The sequence below is a fragment of the Euprymna scolopes genome, chromosome 1 (assembly GCF_053919585.1).
Source record: "Euprymna scolopes isolate OS-2025 chromosome 1, ASM5391958v1, whole genome shotgun sequence".
In the NCBI taxonomy this organism is placed as follows: domain Eukaryota; kingdom Metazoa; phylum Mollusca; class Cephalopoda; order Sepiida; family Sepiolidae; genus Euprymna; species Euprymna scolopes.
The window spans coordinates 102658711-102686287 of NC_136482.1; the positions used below are offsets into that span (position 1 = coordinate 102658711).

Here is a 27577-nt window from a genome sequence, read left to right on the forward strand (position 1 = left end):
CTTTTTTTTTTCTTTTAGAAAAACACAAGTGGATTTTAGTTAAGAAGCTGAGCAGTTACATCTATATGAGGATCTAATGATTTAAGCAGAAATCTGCTTTTTCCAGATTTAAAAATACAATTTGGTTTTAGTTAGAATTTGACAATCAAGAAAAAAATTCTATATATATATTTTTAATTAAGTCGAATTCTAAATAAGAACCCAAAATTTGTGAAGAATACAGCAAGCATATGCATATAACAAAAACACGTTTCCATGTCATTACATGAGAAAAAAAAAAGTTTCATGATGGTGAAACAAGATTAATAACAAACAATGATTATTTTTTTTGAGACTGCATCAATTTGTTTAAGCTGCTTCATGCATAATTTTGCAAAATATGCTTTATTTGTAACTTTAGAGACAATGTCTAACCAACCCCCGTGAGATCATAGAAAAATATTAGAAAGCACAAATATTTTTAGAAATGTTCTTAAGCACATTTTTCATGCAGTTTTTTCACAAGAACAGGTTTTTTGTTCGGATTTCAGATCATTTATAATAGCTTATAGCAAAGACATGACTTTATCAAAATTTGTAATAATGTTGCCCCCCACCCCCGCTCCCATTTTTTCTTTTACAGAGTCTGCTTATTAATAAGCATTTTAAATATTAAAGCAGTAATTAAAAAAATTTGAGAGATGTTTGAATTAGTACTAAAAGATTTGTTATATGTTTAGTTTGATTTTATTAAAAAATTTTTTATTTTTATTTTTTTTTTTAGAAATGTAAGTTTTACAGTGTTTAAATAATAATATCCTCTACCCAAGTCCAAACTTCCACTAAAAGAACGTGAAGAGTGCTGGAATCTTGTAGAGGCTTATTTCCACTCAAATTTTATAGAAAACCAACAATTGTTATCAGTAAAAAATTAATGGTAAATAGCTGTTGCGATAACACAAAATGATTTGTAACAGTTATCAAAAGAGGCAGAGAAATTTGGATATACTTGTAGTCACTAACTCCAGAGAACACCACTTATTGCCAGTGAGCAATCATGGATAACGACTCATTTGTTAAAAAATTGTAAATTACTGTCAGAAAATAGTAAGAAGTAAAGCCAAACGTGAGATTTCTTTTCTTATAAAAAACAAAATAAAAGATAAACAAACATAAGGGAGCATTCTCTGCTACGTTTTTTTCTTTTTTTTTTTAAGTTTTTACCGCGTTTTCCCTGAATGTAAAAAGAAGTATTTCAAATCTAAAAGTCTTAGGAGTGTGGAACTTGAACTGATGTGGCATTCTGCGGTGGAAGTGCAAGGTTTTCTAATTCTCGTTTGTGTCCGTTTTCAGTCAACCAAATCTGAAAAATAAAAAAATTTTAAATTTCCTGAATAGATTTTAGTATTACTCGTAGTTTGAAACCAAAAAAAGTACAAGGGAAAATTAAATTTAAAACATTGGAATTGGAAATCAGACTAAAAGTTTTTCGATTCCACTATCCTAAAATGTTCTGATTTTTCCAATTCCCAGTTTACTTGATCAATATTAGTAGTCATCTGGCATTGAGTGGACGGAGATGTGTTCTGAGGTCGAAGGCTTCTTAGGGAAAAATAATTCAGAATGGTCACGTTTGCAATTTTTCTTTCTTTTTTTTTTTTGGAAGTCAAATGCAAAAAGTACAACTGCAACAAATTCAATTTTACGTTAGCCTACAAAAACAAAAACAAACAAAAAAACTAAAAAACAAATTTAAACAATTTTTAACATTATTATTATTATTAATGTTTTTGTATATTTTCTATTACCCAAACGAGTTTTTAGGAAAAAATTCAAAAAAAGGAATAAATAAAATATCAATATAACTGGATATAAAGTGGTTATAATGAAGGACTGTCAATATAATGCTATCATTAGGTACATAACTGTGGTAAATTCATTAATGATTTTGAAGCCTTTAAACTCAACCGTAAAAGTAATATCTCGCTAAAATTAAATGTCATAGGCAAAAGTTTCCAAGATAACAAAAGTTGTCAAACATTTTGAGAGAATCAACCTCACCTCAGTGCAATGTTATTGTTTTTCATATTTTTTTCTTTTTTATAAATTTTGGTTCTTATTTAAAATTTACTCAATTAAAATAAACAAAAATACAAAAAAAATCTTTATGATGTATACACTCGTCGTGAAATGTAGACGTCATATTCCGAAAAACAAAAATTGATCAAGGAGCTTTTTTTTATATAGAAAATCATTTTTTTTAATGATTTTTAACAATTTTAAGAGTAAATTTTATTCATTACAAGACTGGTTTTGATCTTTAGAGCTTGAATTGAGGTATCTCCTTATTCATAAAGCCTCACCAATCAAAAAATAGTGTCTTGCTTCATAAGAAAATATGATTTCCTTGGTTAATAAAAATTACTTGATCAATTCACGTGATTTTTGGAATATGACAGTTTCATTCCATTTGGGTATGTACATCATAAGAATCTATCTATATCTATCTATCTATATATATATATATATATATATATATATATATATATATATTTTAATTATGTTGAATTCTAAATTAGAACCTAAATTTTATTATTATAATTTGATAATGTTAACCTCGCTGAGTACATATGCTAATCTGTAAATAAGCAGTTATCCAAGTTAAATATATTAAAAACATTCTGAAACTAAAAAAGAAACAGATTTTTACAGAACTATTCTAGTCAACAGAATTACTGAAAACAATTAAGAAGCCTAAATTAATGATTAATGTTTACAATTTTTTCTTTGAAGTTTGTGCAAAAATGCAGCCAAAATAAAAAGTGCATGTTCAATTTCACCTGTGTCAACAAAAACTAAAAACAAACAGAAAAGCAAATTTTAAACAATTTTTTCATCTTATCATTTCTGAATACTTTCCTCTGCTCAAGCAACTTTTAGGATAAAAAATATTAATAAATAAAATTTTAATGTTGCTGGGCACATATTTTGAACAGTCTGATAATGTATCAATATTGCTTTGAAATAAAAATGACAAATTATTTGAAATATTTCTGATTAATATAAGTAAGCATATTTGCTAGGATTTCTATGTCTAATTGTTTATAAAATTTCCACAGGAAATAAACATTTATATAAGTTAATATAACAACTACTGCTGCCACTGTCATCTTTAAATAAGCATGATAATCTTTAAAATTTCATATAAATTATCCCCCCCCTCTCACCTAACAACAATAATGAAGTAAACAATGCTTACCACTAAACAACGACGAACAACCTATAAGTATGATTGTTTTCAAATCTATTGTCAACAGATTCCTGTTATGAATTGTGTTTCCACATTTGGAGTATTTGAACTTGGTCAATCCCAGCAATCATTATCTAAATCCCTTCATAAGGTTCTTAATCTTTCAACTAATCATCATTCATCTTATTAACTCTGTAGGAAAACGCGTGACTTACTTAACTAGTATGTGTGCATAATTCTACGGGTCAGTTGTGGAACGAAATGAAGGAAGAAGAAAGAAACAAAAATGGCTACCTTATCTCTTTATATGCCTGCAATGTTACCACCTAATATGCAGATGAGATGCTCCTGGTTGGAGATAAAAGAGGGTTGATTTTTCAGAGAGGATGTTCATTTTGAAGTTGAATTTTGAAGAAGTAAGTTCGATCGGAGGAAGTGCTTTTGGAGTTGAGAGAAGGTGCGTTATACAGATGTGTGAAAGTCAGTGAAAGAGATTGTTGCGTTTGGAAGTTGGAAGTTTGCACAACAGTGTTGAACTTAACCAAGAAATTGGTGATGTGAAGGACAGAAGAAATAATAAACGTAGGTTATTTAATTATAAACTCTTATCCTCGAGTGGCCTTTGGCCTTGACAGATAGTGACCCCCTTGAGTAAAAAAGAAAACAAAAAACAAAAGCTCAAATTGACAACGGACTATGTCTTCAATAATTTGTCTGCACCTTCTGTGTACCCCTTCTATGTCTAGAATAATCTTTTAAAACTGAAGAACTTAACAAAAAGACATATTGTGGATTGTTGATGTAAGCTGTGTCCATATGGAAGATAGCCATTTTGTTTAGTTGGCTATGTATGGAGGTGTGTGATGAATCTGGCTTGAACTGCATCAGAAAAGGAGGTCACCAAGTTTGAAATAAAAAAAAAATTGTTTTTGTTCCAAAAGAGAGGAGGAGAGTCGCCTTCTGACTACGATCTGATTTTGCACTTTCATCAGCTTAAAGTCACAATCAGATGTGATAGGAGAAGGTTGTACTCTGCTCAGTTCAAAATTGATGGTCTCATCAGACTCCATTCCAGTTAGCAAAGTCTCTTAGCTAGTGGTATAAATGAGCTCTGGACTCCATTCTGTTTTGTTTTACTAATCCTCCAAGGTTCCCACTCCCCATTTTTGTTTTGTCCACACCTCAACCTGGCAACTATCTCAGAAGAAAAAGAAAGAATAGAAATTTTCGAATCTATTTAGTTTATATTTCAATGAATACATGCATGGACAACAGAATCTGTTACTAAATAAAACTATTAAACTCCTATTCTTTTCATACCCCTGATAACCCTTGACAGCCACCTAGAAACTAACTCGCTTATTTTTGGCAATGGAAAGACCCCAGAAAATAGGGAGCAGCTCATTTCAATCCTAATTGATTTGAGAGAGTCTTACTAACTACTTAGAATTTTATTCCATTTTGCTATAAATACTGCTGGCTTTTTAGTAGAACCCCTTTCCCCCCAGCTGATGGAATTGAAAATGTATATATATTTGTTTGTAAATAAAAAATGTCAAAACTCGGGGACAATGTTAAGTTGGATTGCGCATAATGTGAATGCGGTATTGTGGTAACTGAAACTAGTTTTAGAGAATAGACAAAAATGATGTACAACCTCCATCCCACACCACTTGATTTGGCCTTGTGTCACATTCATTGTGTAATTTCTCAATATATTTTTTGGAAAATTTATTGTAATCATTATACACAAATAAATGTCATATTATAAAAATCACATAAATTGATTAAGTAGTTTTATTATTAACTAAGTCATTTTTAAGCGATTAATGGAAATTCATAAGTATTACAACATAAATCTAGTATGAATTATTATTGAGTTATCTGCCTTTGCTTCTTGAGATTATTTTCAAAATGAGGCAGAGTGAGACAGTCAATCTTTGAATACTCATAAAATTTGATTATCTTATTTAAAAATTAAACTATTTGATCAATTTATGTGATTTTTGGAATATGATACTTTTGTTTCATCATGGATAAGTACATCATACAGATTTTTTTAAATTTTGGTTTTTAATATAGGAGGAATTCTGGACAAGTGTTACATATTACGGACCCTAAGTGAGTAGTGATTAAGTTAGCTAGTGTAAATTTTGACAAAGGTCACATTTAGTGCATGTCAAGATGATCTTAATCTATAAACAGAATAATTCCCAGAGACGGGTAACGTAAGGTTAAGGGCCGGGAGTAGAGGTCAAATGCCATGAGCAAAACAGGAGTTGAAAAATGATGAATGGCATCACATTTCTTGAGCTAGAGAAAGCTAAAGTTTTCAGATCAGTCTCTCATTGGAAGTCATGCAAACCAAGCATATAAAAAAACTAATCTCGATGAATGTTACTTTGATATCTGTCCATCTGCATCACTCATTTTGTTAAATTAGAAAATTTGAAAAGTAAATAATTATTAAGATAACATTAGTTTCTCTCTCTCTCCTAAGTTCATTCTCTCCAAATAAAACCTCGTAGAAAACTTAGCAGATGTCCTCTTGTGTGACTTCATAGAAAAGAAACGATGATGAGGAACATAAAAAAGGCCCTATATAACCACCTCATTCATGTATGTATAAAGACTATTTGGTTTATTGATTATTCATTAATGAAAACATTACACAAGAACCAATTTTAAAAAATCCATAGTTCAATACTTACACAAAAATGTGTTTCAATCACTTCTTGAAACTCTTTGATCTGGTCAGGTGATAATTTTGCATCTTTCACCAATTTTTGCCAGGTGATGACAGATCTTTGACGATGCAAGATTATGTCTCTGTAAACTCGCGGAAATTCACAAGGGACATTCTGAAAGAACAAGAAAACAAAAATTACAACTTATCTAAAAAAGCAAATCAATGTGCAGGGTAGTTTGAAAAAATCTTCTTACTGTAATCAAAAAAGTGATCTGAAAATCTTGTTATTCCGTACTAAAAGGAGTGATAATAATGTGCCAAGCATGCGCAAAAGTGTATGAGTCGGGCCTACCTGTGGTGGAAAGCGAACCCGAGACCTTTTGATTACAAATCAAGTTCACTAATGAACTACACCCATCTTACCCCAATGTGATGATTTGGTTTCGCCCAGCGGCTATGAAAAGAACAACAAAAGCCGATAAGTGATTTGCAGGTTTTGAAATACACTTCTTTAATAACGTGTCTTGTGTTACTGCATTTTCGTATCATGGCGTGTCTATTTGGCGAGATTGTTTGGTTCTGCTTGGAAACGTGTGTGCTGACTCAATGGTATTTGTTCATGACGTGACATGTTGAATTGCATGGATGAATTTGTTAAGGACTGTGCCGTCACATGTGAAAACAAATATATATATACACACACACACACATTTTTTTTCTGATGCTCTCTTCTTGTGTAGGGACAAATAATGCTAAACCAGCAGCGACCATGGCATATATGTATATTCTCAATTTCTTATCCTTATCATTTTATCTTTGTTCCCTCTGCTGGTTTCTTAACACTTTTTAATTTTTCTACTTCACACAAACATTTGGAAACATGCTTTAGTGTCACTTATTTAGATCTTTATTTTGTATTCCAAGCATATACTTTCACTGCCACTGCTGTTTTATATTATTAGACTGGGAAAACTTTTAGGAGAGATAGATGAAATACATAGGTCATTTGAGTCATTTATTATAACGATTAAAATCTGATTTTCATAAATAAATGCTTGTACGCATATTACAATTATAAGATGAATAATTTTATATTCACTTTCGTTGTGCCTTCCATTTCAAAAGGAATATTAAAGATGAAGAAATCTTCAGGTTTCATCAATTCCCAGACAGGAGCCGATTCTCTGTGATCTGAACCTGAAACAAAGATGAAATAAAGCATTTTAAAAACAGGAAGGTTATTTCAAAGTTGGAGTTTAAAAGACACTAACTGTATCATTTGATGAGTAGATAAGATGCTCGATTAACAGAAAACATCTGTTTAATGAACCATTTACCAAAGCTGCATAATATGATAGAATGTCTACAGTAGGTGCCTGACGATGGACTGTCTACAGTACGTGCCTGACAACAGACTGCTCACAGTAGAAACAAAATTTACCAAAATTATCAATTTCAGCATTAAATTGTGAGTGTTGTTGGATGTAACAATAGTGTTGATGATGATGATGGAAAGAAAAAGCATTGTTAAGAAAGGTTGTTATAGTATTGATTAAATACACACACACACACACACACACACACACACACACACACACACACAATTATTTGTAGATATATAATGAATTGATAAAGGGGAAATCTGTCTTTGTCCATGATAATTGGGATTGGTATAAACAGTCATTAAAAACACACCAGCTGAAAAATGTTTTGAATTATAAAGATACCTTGAAAAAATGTCAGAGATGGCGCCTTTTGATGATTTGACAAGCTCCATCTCAATACCACTCTTGTTAAGAAAAACAACCTTGTTTCTTGGGTGGTCACTCGAAATATAGGCCAGTTTATTATTATGAGTTTCTTTAGACAGGAAAAACAAAATGGTGGATACAAATTCAAGTGTCCATTAATTGTTGTACAGAAATTCAGAAAAGAAAAGGAAATTATTTTTAGAGTTTGAGAATTTCAAAAACTGCCTCAGATTGGTGGCCTGAGAACTTTGAAATGAAATTCTGCGGATCAGGAGGCGGGGTTAAGCCTACTTAATTCTCAATATAATACAATATAATAAAAGGCAAAAGAAATCTTGAGGACACACTCTGCCTGACTACCGGGGAACCAACACTATTCAGAGAAAGAAAAACCCTTGATTTAAGTTTCACTTGGTTTCAAGCTACTGAATCGATACTGTGAAGAGACAAGTTCCCAGATTTAAGGTTGACCACCCCAACTTTACTAATAGAAGCTGTCAGTTCCCTAGCATCTTGAGTTGAGTCAAAAACTTATCAATGATTAGAGTTTTGTAGCTTTCAGTGAATAATTATCCTGTTATTTTTATACAATAAGCACAGTTATCGACTTGTTATTCTTTTCTTCTTTTAGTTTAAAATAACCTCTATTTTCCAGTGACATCAACTTGAGAAACCAGGGCTCAACGGATTGCACACACTATCAAAAGCAACATGGGAAGAGTGGCAGCCTGTTCGGCCAGATCCTCTTATCAACCAGGACTTTTGTCGAAGAAACAGCCCAGTCTCAGCAACCAAACGAAACGAGAGTGGACAAATCTGGTTATATCATTTGCTGAACGCCGTTCAGAGAGAAAGGAGTACAAATAATCCAACAAATATTGACATACTGTAAAAGAAAACTTATAAATCCACGAGATGATGATGATAGAGGAGAAATAAAATGGTAAAAAAAAAACAAAAAAAATTCTACATACCCAGACACAATGGTTGATCCCACAAGTTGCAACTAGCTTCCAGTCCAACTTTTGCCATGTGATCTTCTAATTTAGGATAATGTGTATGGTATGGAGCCAGAACAACAGAATCGTTTCCATTAAGAATGACCGGATGATTTGGAGTGAGCAGGTGAAAGGTACACAATTGGCTACTGCTATAAAATACAATAGAAATATATTTTAACAATTCAAATAAATTTATTTTATAGTCAGGTTAACACGGTTACTTAATAACAGACATTAGTAATAAGGTTTGTAGTTAATAAGATATGGTCAATAGTAATGACCAAGTCAATCCATACATATCAACTTTATTTATGCCTGGATGCGATAAACAAAGGTAAAGAATAAGGAATGTTTCAAAAGGTCTTGTGCGGACATGTGAGTTTGTAACACTGTGTATACACAATGGATGCCAGATAGCAATTGCATAAACTAGTGTTAATCTTGACGAGGGTAAAATTAAGTACAGATCAAAGTGACATGAACTTTGGGAAATAAACAAGTTCCCATGAAAGCGGTATCATGTAAGGATAGGGTCTGGCTATGTGACATACACAGGATACATCGTCAATAATGCTGCAAGAGCTAAAAGTAAAACTTTGAAAATTGACAAAAGTGATGAAAACATTACGGCTCTATTTAGTAGCCCATGACTGCGATTTGTGTTGTTTATTGAGATGCCAGTAGCTAAGTAGCTATGACTAGATTTAGTTACCTGCAAGGAGTCTGTGCAATAGCTTTATGACTGACATAAGTTTGTTTGGCAAGTCGTGTCTCTCACTGATGGTTGTCTTTGGCTTTTTGCTTATGTAGCTAATGCCAACAGGTGGTTGGCTCTTAGGATCAACCCGTTTTTGATCGGTTGAAGTCCAATATTAATAACCAATGGAGATTGAGTATTTTTACGAGAAGCACTCTTTAGCCTTAATGGACAATCATATAAAGATGGTGCCTCAATAAAAACGCTGGTCCCCATCACCTCTTTTGGTTGATGTCAGTAAGGGCATCTGCATTATCAAAATTTTACCTCAGTTAAGTAAATGACTTTCAAAGAAACCTGACCAGAGATAAGTTTAGAAGTCAATTTCTAATAGCCATTCAACACAAGCCAGCATGTAAAATGGATGGTAAAATCGATGACCATCAATTGGTAATAAGTATTTCAACCAATAGACATCAAATATTTTACAGAAATCATTGCATTGTTGTTTTTGTTGTTATTGCTGGAGCAAGGGTTTCCAAAATTAATATTGATTGCTTAGACACAGAATGCTTGTCATTACTAGTCATACAAATAATAAATCTAGTCAAACTGAATGGATGGCTGAGTGAATTATTTATCTCCTTCCTACAGTAAAGTGTGATTTGAAAAGCCAGCACTCTAGAAGAAGAGCAATCTGGCCTGCAAGAAAATACCTTAGTAACCCCATTGGTATTTCCTGACAGGGGTGCATCAGGTGATTGGCAAAACCCCTTCTCAGAGGGCAAGAAGGCAAATGGATAAAGTACTAAGTAAACTGAGTTCTAAGTGGTATTTTTCTGGGAGATTATTAAAGTTCAATCTTCAGTATAGGCAATACTAAGAATGTAATTGTTGAGAGTAAATGAAGAGTTCCATTTGAAATTCCATGTAGATTTCCAAATTTGGCAGAAAGGTTCCAGAGTTTGGCAGAAAGGTTCCGAGGTTGGCAAGATACACCTGAAGGTGGTCTGAGGTTACATTGGCCAAAATATGAGAATAACACTCAAGATGAGAACAGTGATCCAAATAATACAAATTATCAAACCTCATCTAAATATTCAGAAACATAATGGCTTCAATTTTAATAACTTGCTTCCTTTAACATGGCAAATATTGCAGCTATATTGCACTGGGTTAATAATATGCTTCATTTATGAGGATAAAGTGCTCAATATCATAAATAAAAGTGAATTCACATAAGCATAGAATTAAATTATTGGTAATTTTATACAAAAAGGAAAATAATTTTTAAATATATAAATAATATTTACTTTATGACGATTCGGTGACAAGGGGCTATAACAGTAAGAAATTCACAATTTTCGATGTGGACAGAAGTTTCAACAGGACCAAGGACGATTTTTGAGTGACGGCATTTTTGGACAGTAACTGACCTAAAATGAAAAAATAATACAAATTTTGATTTACTTATTGATACAGAAATAAGACAAATTATATATATATAAGTATATATATTTAAATATTGGAGGAATACAAAATTTAATTACGGCTACATACAGACAAAATTAATTTTTCAAAATAAATTAAAAAAATTCAGCTAGCCTTTTTAGTTTGCTTAATTTTTAATTTATCATGTTCGAAAATAAATCTGGTCTTTATATAGCTCTCTCTCTCTCTCTCTCTCTCTCTATATATATATATATATATATATATACTCATAATAATACAAATCATAAATTTTGTTTTATTCATTGATATAACTGTATTTAATAGCACACTGAATATTTTGTGCAAGATTTGCTGTCTCAGTTTGGTTATATATTGGTGTCAGAATCATCGGTCAAAGTATAACTTTTCCCATCAAACAAGTTTAAATAAAAAAATTGAGCATGGTGGCAGTTTTTTTTTGTTATTTTTATAAATTTCTTTTTAAAATTAAAAGTTAAAAATTTTTAATTAATTTTTCTTATACCTATATCTTCTTTCTATATTAATAAAATGGAAACAATTTTTCCCCTGTAACTTTCAACATTATAGAGAAATAAACACTTCCTATGCACAACTTTTACGTGATGTGTACAGTTATTACTAAAGTATGTTCCTAGCTCACAATACATACATTTTGTCCCTGTTTATTAATTTTTTTTCCTAGTAGACATACTTTCTCAAATACGTAATCCCACTAAGAGTAGGAAAGGCTTTCACCCTGATGTAATTTAATCCTCTTCCATAACCCAAAAATCACTGCTTACTTTTATTGATAGGTTAACTTTTCCACATGTAGTTGATTTCTTATTTGCCCTCCTACATATTAATATTTGCTACATAATACATCACACTTACAGATTCGTTTAACAAATGCTCCCTTATTCTTAATGGTTTGATGGACGTCAGAGCAAAACCATCAGTTCACAATACCTGCATATAATTACTTTTCAGAATAGGTGATTGTAAAAATGGACAACTCAACTTGCAATAATATGGATGGCTTTGCTTACGAATAACACATTGTGATATTTAACCGAGTTCCTCATAAAATTAAACCAAGAATACAACATATAAAATAGACCGCAAATAAGTTCTAACACTAAATTATAGATCGTTGACAGATTTCAATCTGAATTTATTTGTTTCCTATTCTTCTTTTAACATGTTGTGCAGAATATAAACTGTGCTATTTTTTTGCTTACAATTTTCAAGTTACATTTCATTTTGCCGATATCTTTTGCTTATCAATTTGTTAGCTGAAATTACAGAATAGTTACACAACATTCACTCTCCACATGCTAAGAATAGGTTTCTAAATGATAACAATATAATTTCAGTGTGATACGTATTCATCATGATTACCTTTTCTTTGTTCATAATTTACATGTATTTAATAAAGAAAAACGACTGCAATAAAAAAGACTTTTGAAAAATGTGGGGTTCCAATATTTAAACAAAAATCTTTTAAAATATTTTGCTTGCTTTGAACCAAAAGAAAACTATTTTTATTCTTTCAAATAAATCATTGTAATATTTTCTATCTTACACTTTCAGATTTATAGTGAATATTCTTTTGGAACATTAAACAAGATGGCCATAAAGTGGGTGCTAACTCTACACTAAATTAATATAGAAAAGTGATCCTCCACTTCTTGAAACCGTAATGTGCGATCTTAAGGGCAAATGTCACATAGTCCCCTACACTATTCAGGTCATCAGTCTTCCAACGAGCCTTCATTTGTTAAATTCTGATCAGTAGTCATCGAGATTTGTGAACTTATAAAATTGCCAAAAAAGGTGGTATATCTATATTAGTGGCCTGACAGAGACAATTAAATAAAGAAAAACACTTAGCAAAATTCATTCCAAAGCAGCAAAGCTGAAGCTGGCCTGCCAGGACATTATATATACAAATGTAGTCAAATTTGGGCATATTTTATTTGATTTGAAAATATAGTTTTTTTTTTACCAATTTTTCTACACTAATTTAACGTAAAATGCACATCCACTTTATGACCACTTTTTTGGAGGGGTGTTTACTGTTTTTAGAGGTGGTGTTTATTGTGGCCTGGTAGACCAACACAAAACCTAACTTACAAAACTTGTTTTCTATAGGTTTTTGGATGTGCTGAAAACGAATATTGCATTTAAATTTATGCAAGTATTTTTCCGGGTATTAAGCAAAAATATGCGTGCTTGTGCATACAACAATGGCTACCACTTATAACAAAGAATTACATTGCTTAATACCCGGAAAAATACTTATTTGCGGAAAATTTAAATGCAATATTCGTTTTCAGCACATCCAAAAACCTATCAAAAATAAGTTTTTTTAAAGGTAGGTTTTATGTTGGTCTATTGGCCACAATTACCAAATAAACACCACCTCTAGAAAAGAATAACAGATGCTACCCCCCCCCCCCAAATAAAGGGGGTGCTCATTTTACGCTAAATGAATATAGAAAAGTGATCCCCCACATTTTGAAACTATAATTTTTTCATATCTTGAAAACTACTCCTCTCCTGGAATTTTAAATGTTATTTTCATTTTCAGCATCCTCGAAAACTTTTTCTTTTTTTTTTCTTTTTTTTTTTTTTTTTTTTTACAAAGGGGGTCACCACTTATCAAGGCCTGGGGTTATTGAAGTGTATAGTAGTCAATTGGATAATTTCTTAGCAATCGTTAGTAATAGAAATTTGGTAAATTGGATTATTTAATGAGACGGTACATCAAGAATTTGTTTACATTGGACTTGAAGACAACCAAATTGTAGTCAGCTGGAAAACAGACTGGCATGCAGTTCTGAGAAAGAAGCTTTGCTCATGGAATCTACGTTTCAGTTTAGGCACAGATAAAGAGTGGGGAAAATTATTGACCATGGTTTCAGCTAGACGGGTGTTTTTTGTGAAAGATTGGCGAGGGGGGACCATAGATTGGAGCTCAGACGAGCACTTGCCATGGAAATAATAAAGCAGAGACAGGCTTGCACTTGCAACGTCTCTTCTATGGGAAAGAAGTTGCAGAGAAGAGAAGAGGGCATCCCCCACTAAGCTACGAAGTCTATTTTGAACTCTGTCAAGGCAGGATAAGCTGCTTCTTAATGCATCTAAAACCAAGCTTCTTTCTTTACATCATCAACATTCTAATCCACATTTGTCATCAATTGAAATGAATGGCTCTCGTCTTCAGGAGGCCTCAAGTTTTGACAAGCTTCTGGGCTTGACCATTACTCCTGATCTTAAATGGAACACGTATATCAAATCTGTTGCCAAGGCCGCTGGAAAAATGGTGAGATCTTTCTATCGATCCAGTAGATATCTCACTGCTGATGCTATTCTCTATCTATATAAGAGCCAGGTACGTCCAAGGATGGAATACTGTTGCCACATCTGGGCAGGAGCTGCTAGAAAGGACTTGTCCTGCCTTGATAGAGTTCAAAATAGACTTTGTAGCCTCGTAGGAGATGTCCTTTTCTCCTCCTTGCAACCTCTATCTCACAGAAGAGATGTTGCGAGTTTGTCTCTGATGTATCGTTATTTTCATGGAAAGTGTTCAACTGAGCTTCAATCTATGGTCCCCCCTCGCCAAATTTTCACAAGAAACACTCGTCTAGCTGTAAACACTATCAATAATTTCCCCCACTCTTTATCTGTGCCTAAACCTAAACGTAGATTCCATGAACAAAGCTTCTTTCTTAGAACTGCACGCCTGTGGAATTGTCTTCCGTTTTCCTGCTTTCCGGCTGACTACAATATGGTTGTCTTCAAGTCTAAAGTAAATAAGTTCTTGATGAGCCGTTCCATATAAGTTATTAAATTTACCAAATTTTCATTACTAATGATTACTATATTGACCAACTTCTACTGTACACTCTTTAACCCTTATCCTTGAGTGGCCTCTGGGCCTTGATAATGTGGTGATGCCTTTGTAAAAAAAAAAAAAAAAAAAAAAAAAAAAAGCTCCTGCACAGATATGGCCAGAGTACTCCATCATTGAAAGTACTTGGCTTTTATATAGATAGAGAATTGCATCAGCAGTGAGATATCTACTGGAACGGTAGAAGGATCCCATCATTTTTCCAGCGACCTTGGCAACTGATTTGATGTACATGTTCCATTTTTTTTTTTTTTTTTTTTTTTACATAGACGTCACCACTTATCAAGGCCGATAGGCTACTCAAGGATAAGGGTTAAAGAGTGTACAGTAGTCAAAAGGACAATATAGTAATCGGTAGTAATGAAAGTTCGGTAAATTTGTTAACCTAAGTGGAACGGCTCATCAGAAACTTGTTCACGTTGGACTTGAAGACAACCATATTATAGAAAGCTGGAAAGCAGGAAAACGGAAGACAATTCCACAGGCGTGCAGTTCTAAGGAAGAAACTTTGATCATGGAATCTATGTTTAGGTTTAGGTACAGATAAAGAGTGGGGAAAATTATTGATAATGTTTTCAGCTAGTCTAGTGTTTCTTGTGAAAGTTTGGCAAGGGGGGACCATAGATTGAAGCTCAGTCGAACACTTTCCATGAAAATAACGATAAAGCAGAGACAAACTCGCAACATCTCTTCTGTGAGACAGAGGTTGCAGCGAAGAGAAAAGGACATCTCCCACCAAGCCCCGAAGTCTATTTTGAACTCTATCAAGGCAGGACAAGTCTTTTCTAGCAGCTCCTGCCCATATGTGGCAACAGTACTCCATCCTTGGACGTATCTGGCTCTTATATAGATAGAGAATTGCATCAGCAGTGAGATATCTACTGGATCGATAGAAGGATCCGACCATTTTTCCAGCGGCCTTGGCAACAGATTTGATGTACGTATTCCATTTAAGATCAGGAGTAAAGGTCAAGCCCAGAAGCCTGTCAAAACTTGAGGCCTCCCCAAGACGAGAGCCATTCATTTCAATTGATGCCAGATGTGGATCAGAACGTTGATGATGTAAAGATAGAAGCTTGGTTTTAGATGCATTAAAAGTAACCAGCCACTCCTTTCCCCATTGTACAAGGTGATCAAGATCAGAGGAGAGAGAATTGGAGAGAACTTGGTCGTTTACTGTCTTAGATGTGCTACCATAGATGGTAGTGTCATCAGCAAAAATGTCTACGAATGATGTAAGGATGTGATTTGGAAGATCATTAATGTAGATCAGGAAAAGAGTTGGGCCCAGGATCGACCCCTGAGGGACTCCAGCATTTATACTGTGAGCTTCTGATTTTTGCCCATCAACTACTACTCTTATGAACCTATCAGAGAGAAATGATTTAATAATTGAGAAGACATTTCCAGCTATACCATAGCTGGAGATCTTGTGAAGTAAACCTTTATGCCATACCCTATCAAAGGCCTTTGATATGTCAAGAGCAATTGCCCTAGAAAGGTTGCCTCTGTCGAGAGATTCGCTAATCCTATGAGATATAACTGTAAGCACATCTGCTGTAGATCTAGCAGAACGGAAACCATATTGTGTGTCACTAAGAAGGTTATTTATGCTGAGATGGTTGATTACTTCTCTATTTAACACAGATTCCAGCAACTTACTCATGACACACAGGAGACTTATTGGCCTGTATTGAGAGGGGGATGAACGATCACCTGAATTCTTAAATACAGGGCATACTGATGAGATTTTCCAGGGTGATGGGAAGCAATTCTCCTTAAGACAACGTTTAAACAGTTTTGTAAGTATGGGTGCTAGTTCTGGTTGAAGATTTTTGAGTACTATAATTGGAATATCATCAGGGCCGGTTGCTTTACTGGAATCAAGGTTTTTGATTAGCTTGGCAACATCACATACAGATATTTGTATATCACATAGTGTATTTTCTGATACAGGAGGAAATATTGGGGGTTGGCAGCCTTGGTCGCAAAGGGTCGAATTAGCTGCAAAGTTCTTGGCAAAGAGTTTGGCTTTGTCTGATGCTGACGAGATTACCTCAGGTCCATTGATGATAGTTGGGATGGAGCACACACTTCTGTTCAAGATTCTGTTTGCAATTTGCCAAAACTGGTGGGAACCAAGCCGCTGCTCAGCTACTTTGGACTTGACGGACTGAGCATACAACTCTCTTGCGTTCTTTATTACTTTCTTACAATGGTTGCTGGCAGTCCTGAAAGCGGCTTTAGTTTCCATACATCTATTACGTTGGAAGCAGTGGAAAAAGTGATTTCTGTGCGCAATAGCAGCAGCACATTCTGGAGAAAACCATGGCTGGCTGTTAGGTTTTTGCTGGAACTTTTTCAAGGGTATGAAATTGTCTATACCTACAATTAACCATTCTGTCAGGTCTGATACTATAGAAGACACATCCTTTTTAAACATGGAACGCAGAGGAAGATCAGATATAAATGTACGGAAACTATCCCAGTCAGCCATAGTGTATCGATATACTGTACGATGGAGAGGTACGTCAGAGGACTTATTACATTTCATTTTTATCTTAATTGATACCACTGAGTGGTCAGAAGATCCAAGAGGAGACAGAATGGAAACTGAACATAGTTCAGGGCAAGTTGTGAGAAAGAGGTCTAGGAGACTTTCATACTGGCCGTCATTGTCGGGCACACGGGTGGGTTCGTGAACAATCTGAGTGAGGTCATATGCAATGGAGAAATCATGACAGAATCTCCCCTCATCATCGGTCTTGTTTGAGTGGGTCAACCATTCCACGTTGTGAACATTGAAGTCTCCACATACGTGAATGTTAGCTGAAGGATATGCTAATAGAACTTGGTCAATTTTCTCAGATATGCTTTTAAAGATAGTAACTCCGCTATTATGGGGGCGATAGAGAGTAAATATAAATGCCGTAGTGTGAGCTAGTGCTACTCGGAAGCACATATAGGGCAAGTTAGGATCTTCTCTGGAGATGTCCCTACCACATGGAAAGCCATCTTTTATATAGGCACCTATTCCATGCCCATGGCGATCTTGGGGGTCAGTTTTGGAAGTTAGGTTAGAGTATCCTTTAATTACGAACTCATTTAGGGAAATAGTCTGTCCAATTCCAGTTTCACATAAAAAGAAAAGGTCTGGTTTAGTCTCCTGTAATTGGGCTTCAACCTCTGGAAGGTTAGAACGTAGACCCCTGATGTTGGAGAAGGAGACATGGTAGTGGGGGTCTACGTTGGAAGTTTCAGATCCGGGTTTAATCGTGTATTTGTTATTGAAACTTGTCATGATGGAATTTTGGAGTTTGTGGACTAGGTCGTCAGATTTGCTTAGAGCAGGACAGAGAGGGGAAAACAAAGAGAGAAAAGTAACGAAGAATTTTTTTTTTTGTAGCACATGATAAGATAAAGCCGTAACAATTACCCACTAATATGGCATCGAGAGGCCCCACCAGAGACTACTGCATGGTCCAGAATCCATTCACCAAATGGCAATACAGCAGCCCCAGTACTTTGCACCTGCTGATAGGACAGCCTCCTTAGTGGTTAATCCAAGGTTCGGGTCCCTGACTATCAGGCGGATAACGTCAGCCCAGACAAAACGTTTACCTCCAGCACCCTTACTAGTGACATGGCTACAAGGATAGACATAGAAACGAAATATTTCCGCCATCTTTGCCGACTGTTCACGCAAAATACTGCCAACCTAGAATACAGCTTTTTCTTCTCCCTTTGTCAGAAAAATCACTCATTAAAAAAATGAGGACTGAGTGACAAAATAAGTGAAGCGAGAGTAACTAGAGCTGCCGACAACGCTTCCACAAAACGTTCTCTACTCTCCTTATTGTACTTAATAAAAGTCCAACTGGCGTGTTTTTTAAAGGGAACGTATGGTGATAGATTCACCTCTCACGAATTAACAATGAATACAATTTCCTAATCTGTTCATACAATCAACATGGTAGATATAATAAACATTTATGACGAGAAAACGCTATCATTAAATCAAACAATCAGGAGATAAAAATATAAATTAAGTACTGAAATAGAATGTAATTATTAATATTAGAAATTAAACAAAAAATTAAAATACACTTATCTCGAACACGCATTCGTCTTCAGAGTGCAAACTGATTTGAAAAGACTTAGTTTTTATATCAGCGTCCCGAAAGATTTTTTTTTTTTCAATTCACCGTTAAAACAAAACGTGATTTCTTTCTGAATTTTTGAGAGTGGCGTTTAAGAAATTGCGATATAAGAGAACAGGGGGGGGGGGCTTCTGAAATTCAACTAGTGCCGTTATAAGAAAATTAACAAAAAAAAAAAAAGAAAAAAAAAAAAAACAGAAATTGAGGGGGGGGGGGTCTGAAAGAAATATAAAATGGTTGAGTATGCTATCCTTAAGATCAACTTGGTAGATATAATAAACATTTATGACGAGAAAACGCTATCATAAAATAAAACAATCAGGAGATAAAAATATAAATTAAGTACTGAAATAGAATGTAATTATTAATATTAGAAATTAAACAAAAAATTAAAATACACTTATCTCGAACACGCATTCGTCTTCAGGAGTAAAGGTCAAGCCCAAATGCTTGTCGAAACCTGGAGCCTCCCCAAGATGAGAGCCATTCATTTAAATTGATGCCAGATGGGGATCAGAGCATTGATGATGTAAAGATAGAAGCTTGGTTTTAGATGCATTAAAAGTAACCAGCCACCTCTTTCCCCATTGTACTATGTGCTCACGATCAGAGGAGAGAAAATTAGAGAACTTGGTCATTTATTGCCTTTGATATGTTGCCATAGATGTGTCAGCATAAATGTCTACGAATGATCTAAGTATGTGTTTTGAAAGATCATTGATATAGATCAAAATAATGGTGGTAACTTTAAAGGATTTTTTGAGGGTAAAAAGATACTGCACCCTTACTAATGTTTCAATCATAGTCGTTTGTTTTTCTAGTTTTGCATATAAATTACAAAATATCTGATATTTCCCTAAAATCTCTGACTTTGATGGAGGAGAGACAAAAACTTGCTGCTATGGTTTCAAATGATCTGAAATAACAGCAAGGGGAGACTTGATTCCAAATATTTCTCATATGTTATATCTCCCCTCTTTGGGCTCTACACATAAATTTTCAGTGTATAAGGATTATTTGATATTTGATTATTATTTGAGATATTAATAATCATACACCATTTCCAAAAGAGAGGAGAGATAACATATGAGAAATATTTGGAATCAAATCTCCCCCTACTGTTATTTCAGATCATTTGAAACTATAGCAGCAAGTTTTACTTTCCTTTATGAAGACCAGAGGTTTTGGGGAAATATATATATATATATATATATATGAATATATCTATACTCATAGCCAAATTGAATATTGAAATGCTTATGTCTTTAGTTCTATGGATGAAATGACATGAAAATTTGCAGGCTTTTTGAAGATTATAATACTATTCTATGGTTAAAATTTTATGACAATTGGTAATAAAAGAACCTATATTTTCAAACCAATAAAATATGCCTAAATTTGCCTACATTTGTATATATAGTGTCCTGGCAAGCCAACTTCAGTTTTGCTGCTTTGAAATGAATTTTGCTAATGGTTTTTTTTTTGCTTGATTGCCTTCCCTGTGGCCTAGCCAGGCCACTAATAAGGATCGTTCCAAAAGTAAAGGCTTTTATTTTTTTTAACTCAAAATGTTGAACAGCTACAAATATGGACATAGTATCATTCAAATGAGCAAGCTTTTGTGCATCAGAATTTATTTTTCTACATAGTCATCACCATTCAATGCATTTTTGCCAAGAATTCAATGATTCATCTCTGTTTCTGACGCACATCCATGACAGGTGTTGTTTTCTTAGAGTCACACACTGTCAATATCTGCAACAAAGAGATGAAACTTTCAGATCATGAATGTGTAAGTTCAGTCATCATAAATCAATGCCATTTGTAATACCCTCTGATCCATTTGGATGGAATAAAAAATAGGAACACTTTTATATATGTATATATTTTTCAATTAAAATTATTTTTAATAATTTAAGTTATTCAATATTTGAAAATGTAGTTTAGTTGTTTTGTTTTATGGGATATTAACTCTTTTCATATTATTTTTAAGCCAAATCCAGTAATTTTGGAAAAGTTTTTATGCTTAAAGTTAATTATATCTTCAAATATTTATTCATGGTATTTAGTTTTTGTAGAGGAAAAATGTTTTTTGTTTTTGATTTTGCAAAGGGAAAGGAAAATAAACATTAATGCTCGATGCATGTTAGATCAGGAAACAAGTATCATCACACAGGCTGATCTGGTAGCACTAGGTTTGATAATGTAGAGAATTTACAATACAGGAAAATGTGTGTAGAACAGGAGACTGTCAGTATGGTTACGTTGAAAGAATGGATTAAATTTTTTGCGTTCACAGATATAAAACAGCTAAGGCAACAGAATAGTTGGCAAAAAAAGGCCAAAGAAAATGCGAGAGGAAATGATAAGGATAGAATTGAAAGAAAGAGCGATAAACAAAGAGCAAGCAATAGATCAGTTAGTTTTTAAAGTTAATTTTTAAAAGCCGTCCAACACGTAAAATAGGTGTTAAACTAAATATGACAATGATATTAGAGTAGAAAAGCAAAGAAATTCTTACCTCAAAGGTGCCAAGAGATATAAATTAGAGCCATGACATCGATGTATTTTGAGATTACTATTTTCAAGTGTAGCAGAACTCTGGAAGAAAAAAAAAATTAACTTCTAATAAATCAAAATATACAGAGTGGAATGATAAACTTGTCACCCTAACGAAAACAACAAAAACAAATTTATGTAGTAGAGCTGACATCTATTCAATATAGCCACCTTCAGCCTCAATCACTGCCTCAATACGGGTCCAGAACTGGGAGCATGCATTCTTCACAAGCGCTGGTAGGAGCTTGGCGAATACTTGGCAAATGGTAGTGATCAAGCTAGCTTTGGTGTTGTGGGAGGTCATGTTGGTGATGTTCTCGATGTATGGCCAAACAAAGTAGTCCAACAGGTTCAGGTTGGGGGAGGAGGGGCGCCAGTGAGAAAAGGGTATAAAGTCATAGCACTCCTTCTGAAGCCAAGCCTGAATCTCTTTGGACTTGTGGGCCGACACCTGGTCCTGCTGCCATACCCAGGGTCTGCCAGCAGTCACCTGATTGCACCAGAAGATCACATTTGGTACACTTTGGTGTTGATTTTCAATCTAAATTGGAAGATGAAAGGTAGTATGATGGGGCCCTCACTTGAAACCACACGAAAGACCATAACCGTGGCCAGAAACTTTGTTGAGCTTTACCCTCAAGCGCTGAACCGTCTGAATTTGCATTTTGAGGGTGCTTGCAATGGTCTTGTTGTCATAACTTGGATCGGTAAAGAGCATGAGTTGTACAGCAATGCATCTCTGATCTCGCTCGTTGAACATTGTGTCACTTTCAGGCATGATAGAAGACTCCTATCGCTCTTGGGATTTGTACACAACTGGCCAACTAGTCGATAGTCTGCAACAAAAAAAAAGGAAACCGGTTTTCATCAAACAGAAATGGAATCATGTTGTCTTTTCTATGGCGAGAATTTTATTATTCCACCCTTTCATAATTAATACTGAACTCAATACAAATCAATTACAATGAAAATTAAAAAAAATTCAATTACAAGTATATAATTAAAACAAGTTTGATTACTATATTTCCTGCCACATAAGACACTTCCTCTTTCTCCAAAAAATGCCCTTGAATCTGACTGGAAAGTAGGTTTGCACAAGATGGCAGAAGTCCAGAAATCGAAGGATTCATCTAAATTTTCATATGGGGTTGTGAATACATATTTTCACAAAAACTTATCTTAGTGGACAGTGTTCAATTAACAGGTGTGCAAGCTTATTCCAATGATTGCTCTTTTAGTCATGGAAGAAAATACAGACAAACCAACATTAACCACAGTAGAGAAACTGGAAAATGAGGATTGGCCATGTGTAATTGCCTTCTAAGGGCTTTTAGCATAATGCAGTCAGACCAACATAAACCATATGAAGGAAAACTAGAAAAAAGGATTAGTTACTTGTGGCAGACTTCTGAGAGCTCTTGCTGTAATGCAGTCAAACTGACTTTAACTGTTTAGTATTGAAAATGTGAAGAAAAGAAAAGAAAAAAAAAGGAAGAGGACTAAACATTTCAGTTTATATAGAGTGGCTCACGTGGACCTAAAAATGCATTGATTGGGTAGGTACTTGTACAGTTTAATCAAGACATTAAAAGATGAAAATATAAAAAAAAAAAAAGGTTATATTGTACGTATCAGTTTTGGACTGAAGATCTCAAAAAAAAAATTTCACTTAATTTGATCAAATAGTTTTTTTACAGTGAAAAAACATGTTTTTATGAGAGCGTGTTGAAGTCAGCCATTATGGAATTTTTGAACATACCACGGGGAGATAACTCCAGTTAAAACACAGACACTCCCTCCCATCTTTAATACTAGCTTTTCTTCCTTACTTACTTACTTGATGAAATTAAGTGAAATTTTTTTTTCAGAGAACTCGTTCCATAACGGATACGTACAATATAACCTTTTTTTCGATATTTTAATTTTTAATGTCTTGATTAAACTGTACAAGTACCATTGGGTGTATCGTTTGACGAATCCATTCATTCTTTATAGGGATAAGGAAGACAATCATTAATCAATCTATGAGTATCTTTTCAATTCCAATAGTTTCTTTATCTTTAAAAGTTACAGCTAATTTTAATTCATAATGATAATAAATAGATTGAAAAAGAAAACGAGAAATGTAATAATTACCCTGGCAATAGTTTGTTTGCTTACTTGACTCATGAAGATGACCTTGTTCCTGGTAATGAAAAAACATTCATTTGAATTATTCACAAAAGATTAATATTAAAAACATTCAGAAATAATATAGTTAAAGGGAAGACGTGCTTATACAAAAATTCAATAAGTTATAATCAATAAACCCATTCTTGGCTTTTGGTTAAGGAAAATATAGTATCTGTTCTGATACAAAACTATCTTTGGTCAATAGGGATGCCCATATTTATGTGTAAAATCACCAACATTTTACGCATTATCAGCCACATCATTATTTTGTGTTTATCTGTAATTGTGCACAATTTTTACAGATGCTTTTCATTTTCAACCTGTATCCCTTGTGTCGAATAATGAATATTGTAAATTCTAATTTACAAAATTTTAATTTTTCTTATATAAATCCATATTCCTGTGTTTGTTTGTTTGTTCACAAGTTGATTAATATATACAAAAATCCATTACTTTATCATATTATTCATTCCCGTATATACTATGATTATTGCAAAATATAAGATTAAAGAGGTGACGTTCTTTGCATATTACATTAAGGAAAATCGACTTTATTAAATAGTGGTGTATTAGTTATTGTTTATAGTGAGAGAATTATTTTAAGTGTTCTATTCAAGTTTATTGTTTAAATTTGATTTATATTGATAAGATATTTAATTTAATTTATTTTTACCGACATCGATTTTCTTTATGAACTGGTTTGAGTTATTTCCCTTGGACACGAACTTTGTTCTTTTTGTTTTCTTTTTCAGCAGATATTAAAACTAAAAACGTTCAAGCATTATTTTTGGAATTAGTTTAAATAAAATAATTTTCGTGATTTCGCAATTAACGTTGTGGTTCAGTGAATTTTTATTTTAAAATAAACAAACAATTCAATTACGATTCTTTATTTAAAACGAAAAAACTTTCATTTATGTTTTTTTTACCAGTTTTTTTTTTCTTCACATTTTTTAGACATTGTAACTAATTTTTTTTCTTTTAATAAGGCAATAAGTCCTAACTCATTATTTTTATAACATAAACATTCGGTTAACACAAATTCTACTTTGGTATTTTTGAAATTGAATTATTTACAGTTTGTTTTCCTTGCAAAAGACCATAAAGACAAATCTTTCTAGACTAAGGTAGCATAAAAGAAATTTGCTTGAACTGGAATATAGTCATAAAAAGGTGCTCAATATCCAGAGAATAACTTCTCTTCATATCCCTTATGCCAAAATATCTGGTGGAGAGTTCGTCACATACTTCTTTTTCGGGGGGGGGGTTTACATTTTCGTGTTTTCATTCGTTCTTTTATTTTTTAAATTTTTGTTGGGTAACGATAGAGTTGACATATAATAATGAAAAACTGCTCAATATTCTTAGTTAGCAGGTGTGACGAAACCGAACTTCATGTCGACCCTGGCAAACGCTGGGTATCCCTTCTAGAATATATATAAAGCCAATATAATGCACAATCTTTTATTTTTTAAATAAGTATTTATTTATTTAAAATCAACTTAGCCTTGATGATCCAAAAACTTTAACCCTCTAGCAGCACCATACCATGAGGAAAGAAAAAAAAAAATCACCAACTCTTTCTAGACCTGATGACATACATTGTCGAAACAAAGTCAATTATTTGTTTATTTAAGACCAACTTGGTTTTTACAACATACCTCTTCATCAGACATAAAAACAATTTTTTTTTGTTTTACTCTTTCTTTTTCCTCAATGTCGATCAAAATTCATTTTATAATTTTGATTCTATAAAATATCTAAAATTTAAAACAAACTTAAGTGGCCTTAAAAAATTCAAATTCAGGAAATTTTACTTTGTGGGTGTTTAATGAAAATCTAAAATCATGTTCATATTATGCCCCTCCAATCTCTTTAAAATAATCCAAAGTAACTGAAATTTGAAGATTGATGTCTAGCATGGATTGATTATAATGGCTTACAACTTGCTCTGAAGGACCTAAATGCTTGTGCTCTCGTGCAAATTATTATGTTAAGAAAATGCCGACCAGATAAACTCACCCTTTTATTGCTTCTTTAGATACAATGTGAGCATTTGTGGCAATTCGACCTCGTTTAAAATTGCTATCATTTCGTGGATCTTCTCCTGCAAATTAGAAAAATGAACTGAAGTGAAATACGGTTTGGATCAATTGCAAAGTAAATCAATTATCAAAGTAAATATGTTATCTATTAGCTCATACATAATAGTGCTTAGGCAGGAAGTGCTGTAAATAAGAGATTAAAGAGTTTATCCTGACTGTTTAAGCCAGGATTTAAGAAAAGGAAGCCGATGGTATGTTGGAAGATATGACATCAGCTGTATGATATAGAGTTGTGAAAAAACATGTCTGGGAATTTTAGTAGAAATGCTTATGAGAAGCGTTAAATATGGTTTAATGGAAACTGTAATATAATGAACAATTGGCTTACCATATTTGTTTTTCTCTCTTTCTTTATTTTTACTGCCATGAAGTAATCATAATATCTGCTGATGTGATTATCAACAATGTTTAATTGTAACTTAATTGTTGACGTGTAACTTGAATATGATTGATTGATTGGTTGGTTTTACAGCAGATCAACATATGTGGTCATTTAATGCCAGAGTCTTTTTTTTTCATATACATTAATAGTTATAAGTTGCTCTGAAGGACCTAAATGCTTGTTATAAGATAATTTTGTAAGTATCCAGTGTTCAGTGTCTATGTTTATATAGTTAGATAAGATATATATATATATATTTTTTTTAATTTTGTTGAGTAACCCTGTTATCTTCAACTATTTGAGAAGGGTAGTTGGGTCATGAGTGAATATGCTCTTTACAGTTTTTTCATTATATAGATTTAGTCGGTTTGTTTTCAAGTCTTCACATCTTGTTAATATATGATTGATGGTGTATGGTTCCTGGCAGGGTATGCAGAGTGGGGCTTCTTTTTTGAGTAGGTAGGAGTGTGTTATAGAGGTATGGCCTATTCAGAGTCTTGTTATTATAACTTCCTCCTTTCTGGTCATTCTTTTGTTTGGTTTCTGTTTTCATATGGTTTCCTTGATTTGGTATAGCTTGGTTTTAGTACAGGAGTTCCACGACTCTTGCCATGTGTTTCTAATATATTTGTTAATGATTTGTTTTAGGTAGGTATGATGGATCTTATCTTTGGTTGGGGTCAAATTTAATGCTGCTTTCGCTGCTTTGTCAGCTCTGTTATTACCCTTTATGTTGATATGACTGGGTATTCAACAAAAAGGATGTTTTTATTGCTAGGAATATCATCAAATTTATTTAGGGTTTTGGTGATTATTGGGTTCGTTGGTTTCTTGTTTTCCAGTGTTTTGAGTACTGATTTAGCATCTGAACAGATAATGAAATTTTTATCTTTAGAAGATTCTATAAGATCGAGTGGCATATCAATGGCTGGTACTTCGGCACTGTAGATGGATGCTTTGTCTGGTAATCTTTTGATTAGGATTGTTTTGTTGTGTATGGCTGCACATCCAACATTGTCTCCATCTTTTGAACCGTCTGTATAAATTGTTAAGTGTTTGGAATACTTATCTTTAATTATTTGGAATTTTTCTTGATATATGATTGGATTGGTTTTTGTTTTAGGATACTTAATTAGGTCTGATATTTTTGGTTGCTTTGTCAGCCAGGGGGGGGTATTTAAGTTTTACAGATTTGTGTATTGTTGCAATGTCTATCTGGGCTTTATTTATGGATTCTTCCATACGTAGGCTAAATGGTTTTATAGCATTTTCTTTTCTATCAAAGAGGTTTTTGTATTGGGGGTGGAAGACACATTTATAGGCAGGATTAGTTGGACATGAAGCCAATTTTGTATAATATTGTAGTCCTAGTTTTTCTCTTCTAAGTGACAATGAGGGTTCATCTGTTTCTATATATAAGCTTTCCACTGGGTAGGTTTTCTTTTTTCTTTTGAAAATTTAAAC

At 33.4% G+C, this 27577-nt stretch overlaps 1 protein-coding gene across 2 annotated transcripts in view; it reads right to left on the reverse strand.

The window, feature by feature from the left end:
- Positions 1–703: 703 nt before the first annotated feature.
- Positions 704–27577, reverse strand: part of LOC145261972 (TBCC domain-containing protein 1-like) — a 69227-nt gene continuing 42353 nt past the window's right edge. For both annotated transcript variants that reach the window (XM_080119803.1, XM_080119797.1), the window contains exons 12-19: positions 25649–25733; positions 23591–23639; positions 21417–21496; positions 10681–10803; positions 8644–8819; positions 7018–7115; positions 5941–6090; positions 704–1342 (exon numbers count right to left, since the gene is read on the reverse strand). In XM_080119803.1, the coding sequence (XP_079975929.1) occupies positions 1250–1342; positions 5941–6090; positions 7018–7115; positions 8644–8819; positions 10681–10803; positions 21417–21496; positions 23591–23639; positions 25649–25733 (854 nt within the window). In that variant the 3' untranslated portion in view covers positions 704–1249. The remainder of the gene's footprint in view (positions 1343–5940; positions 6091–7017; positions 7116–8643; positions 8820–10680; positions 10804–21416; positions 21497–23590; positions 23640–25648; positions 25734–27577) is intronic.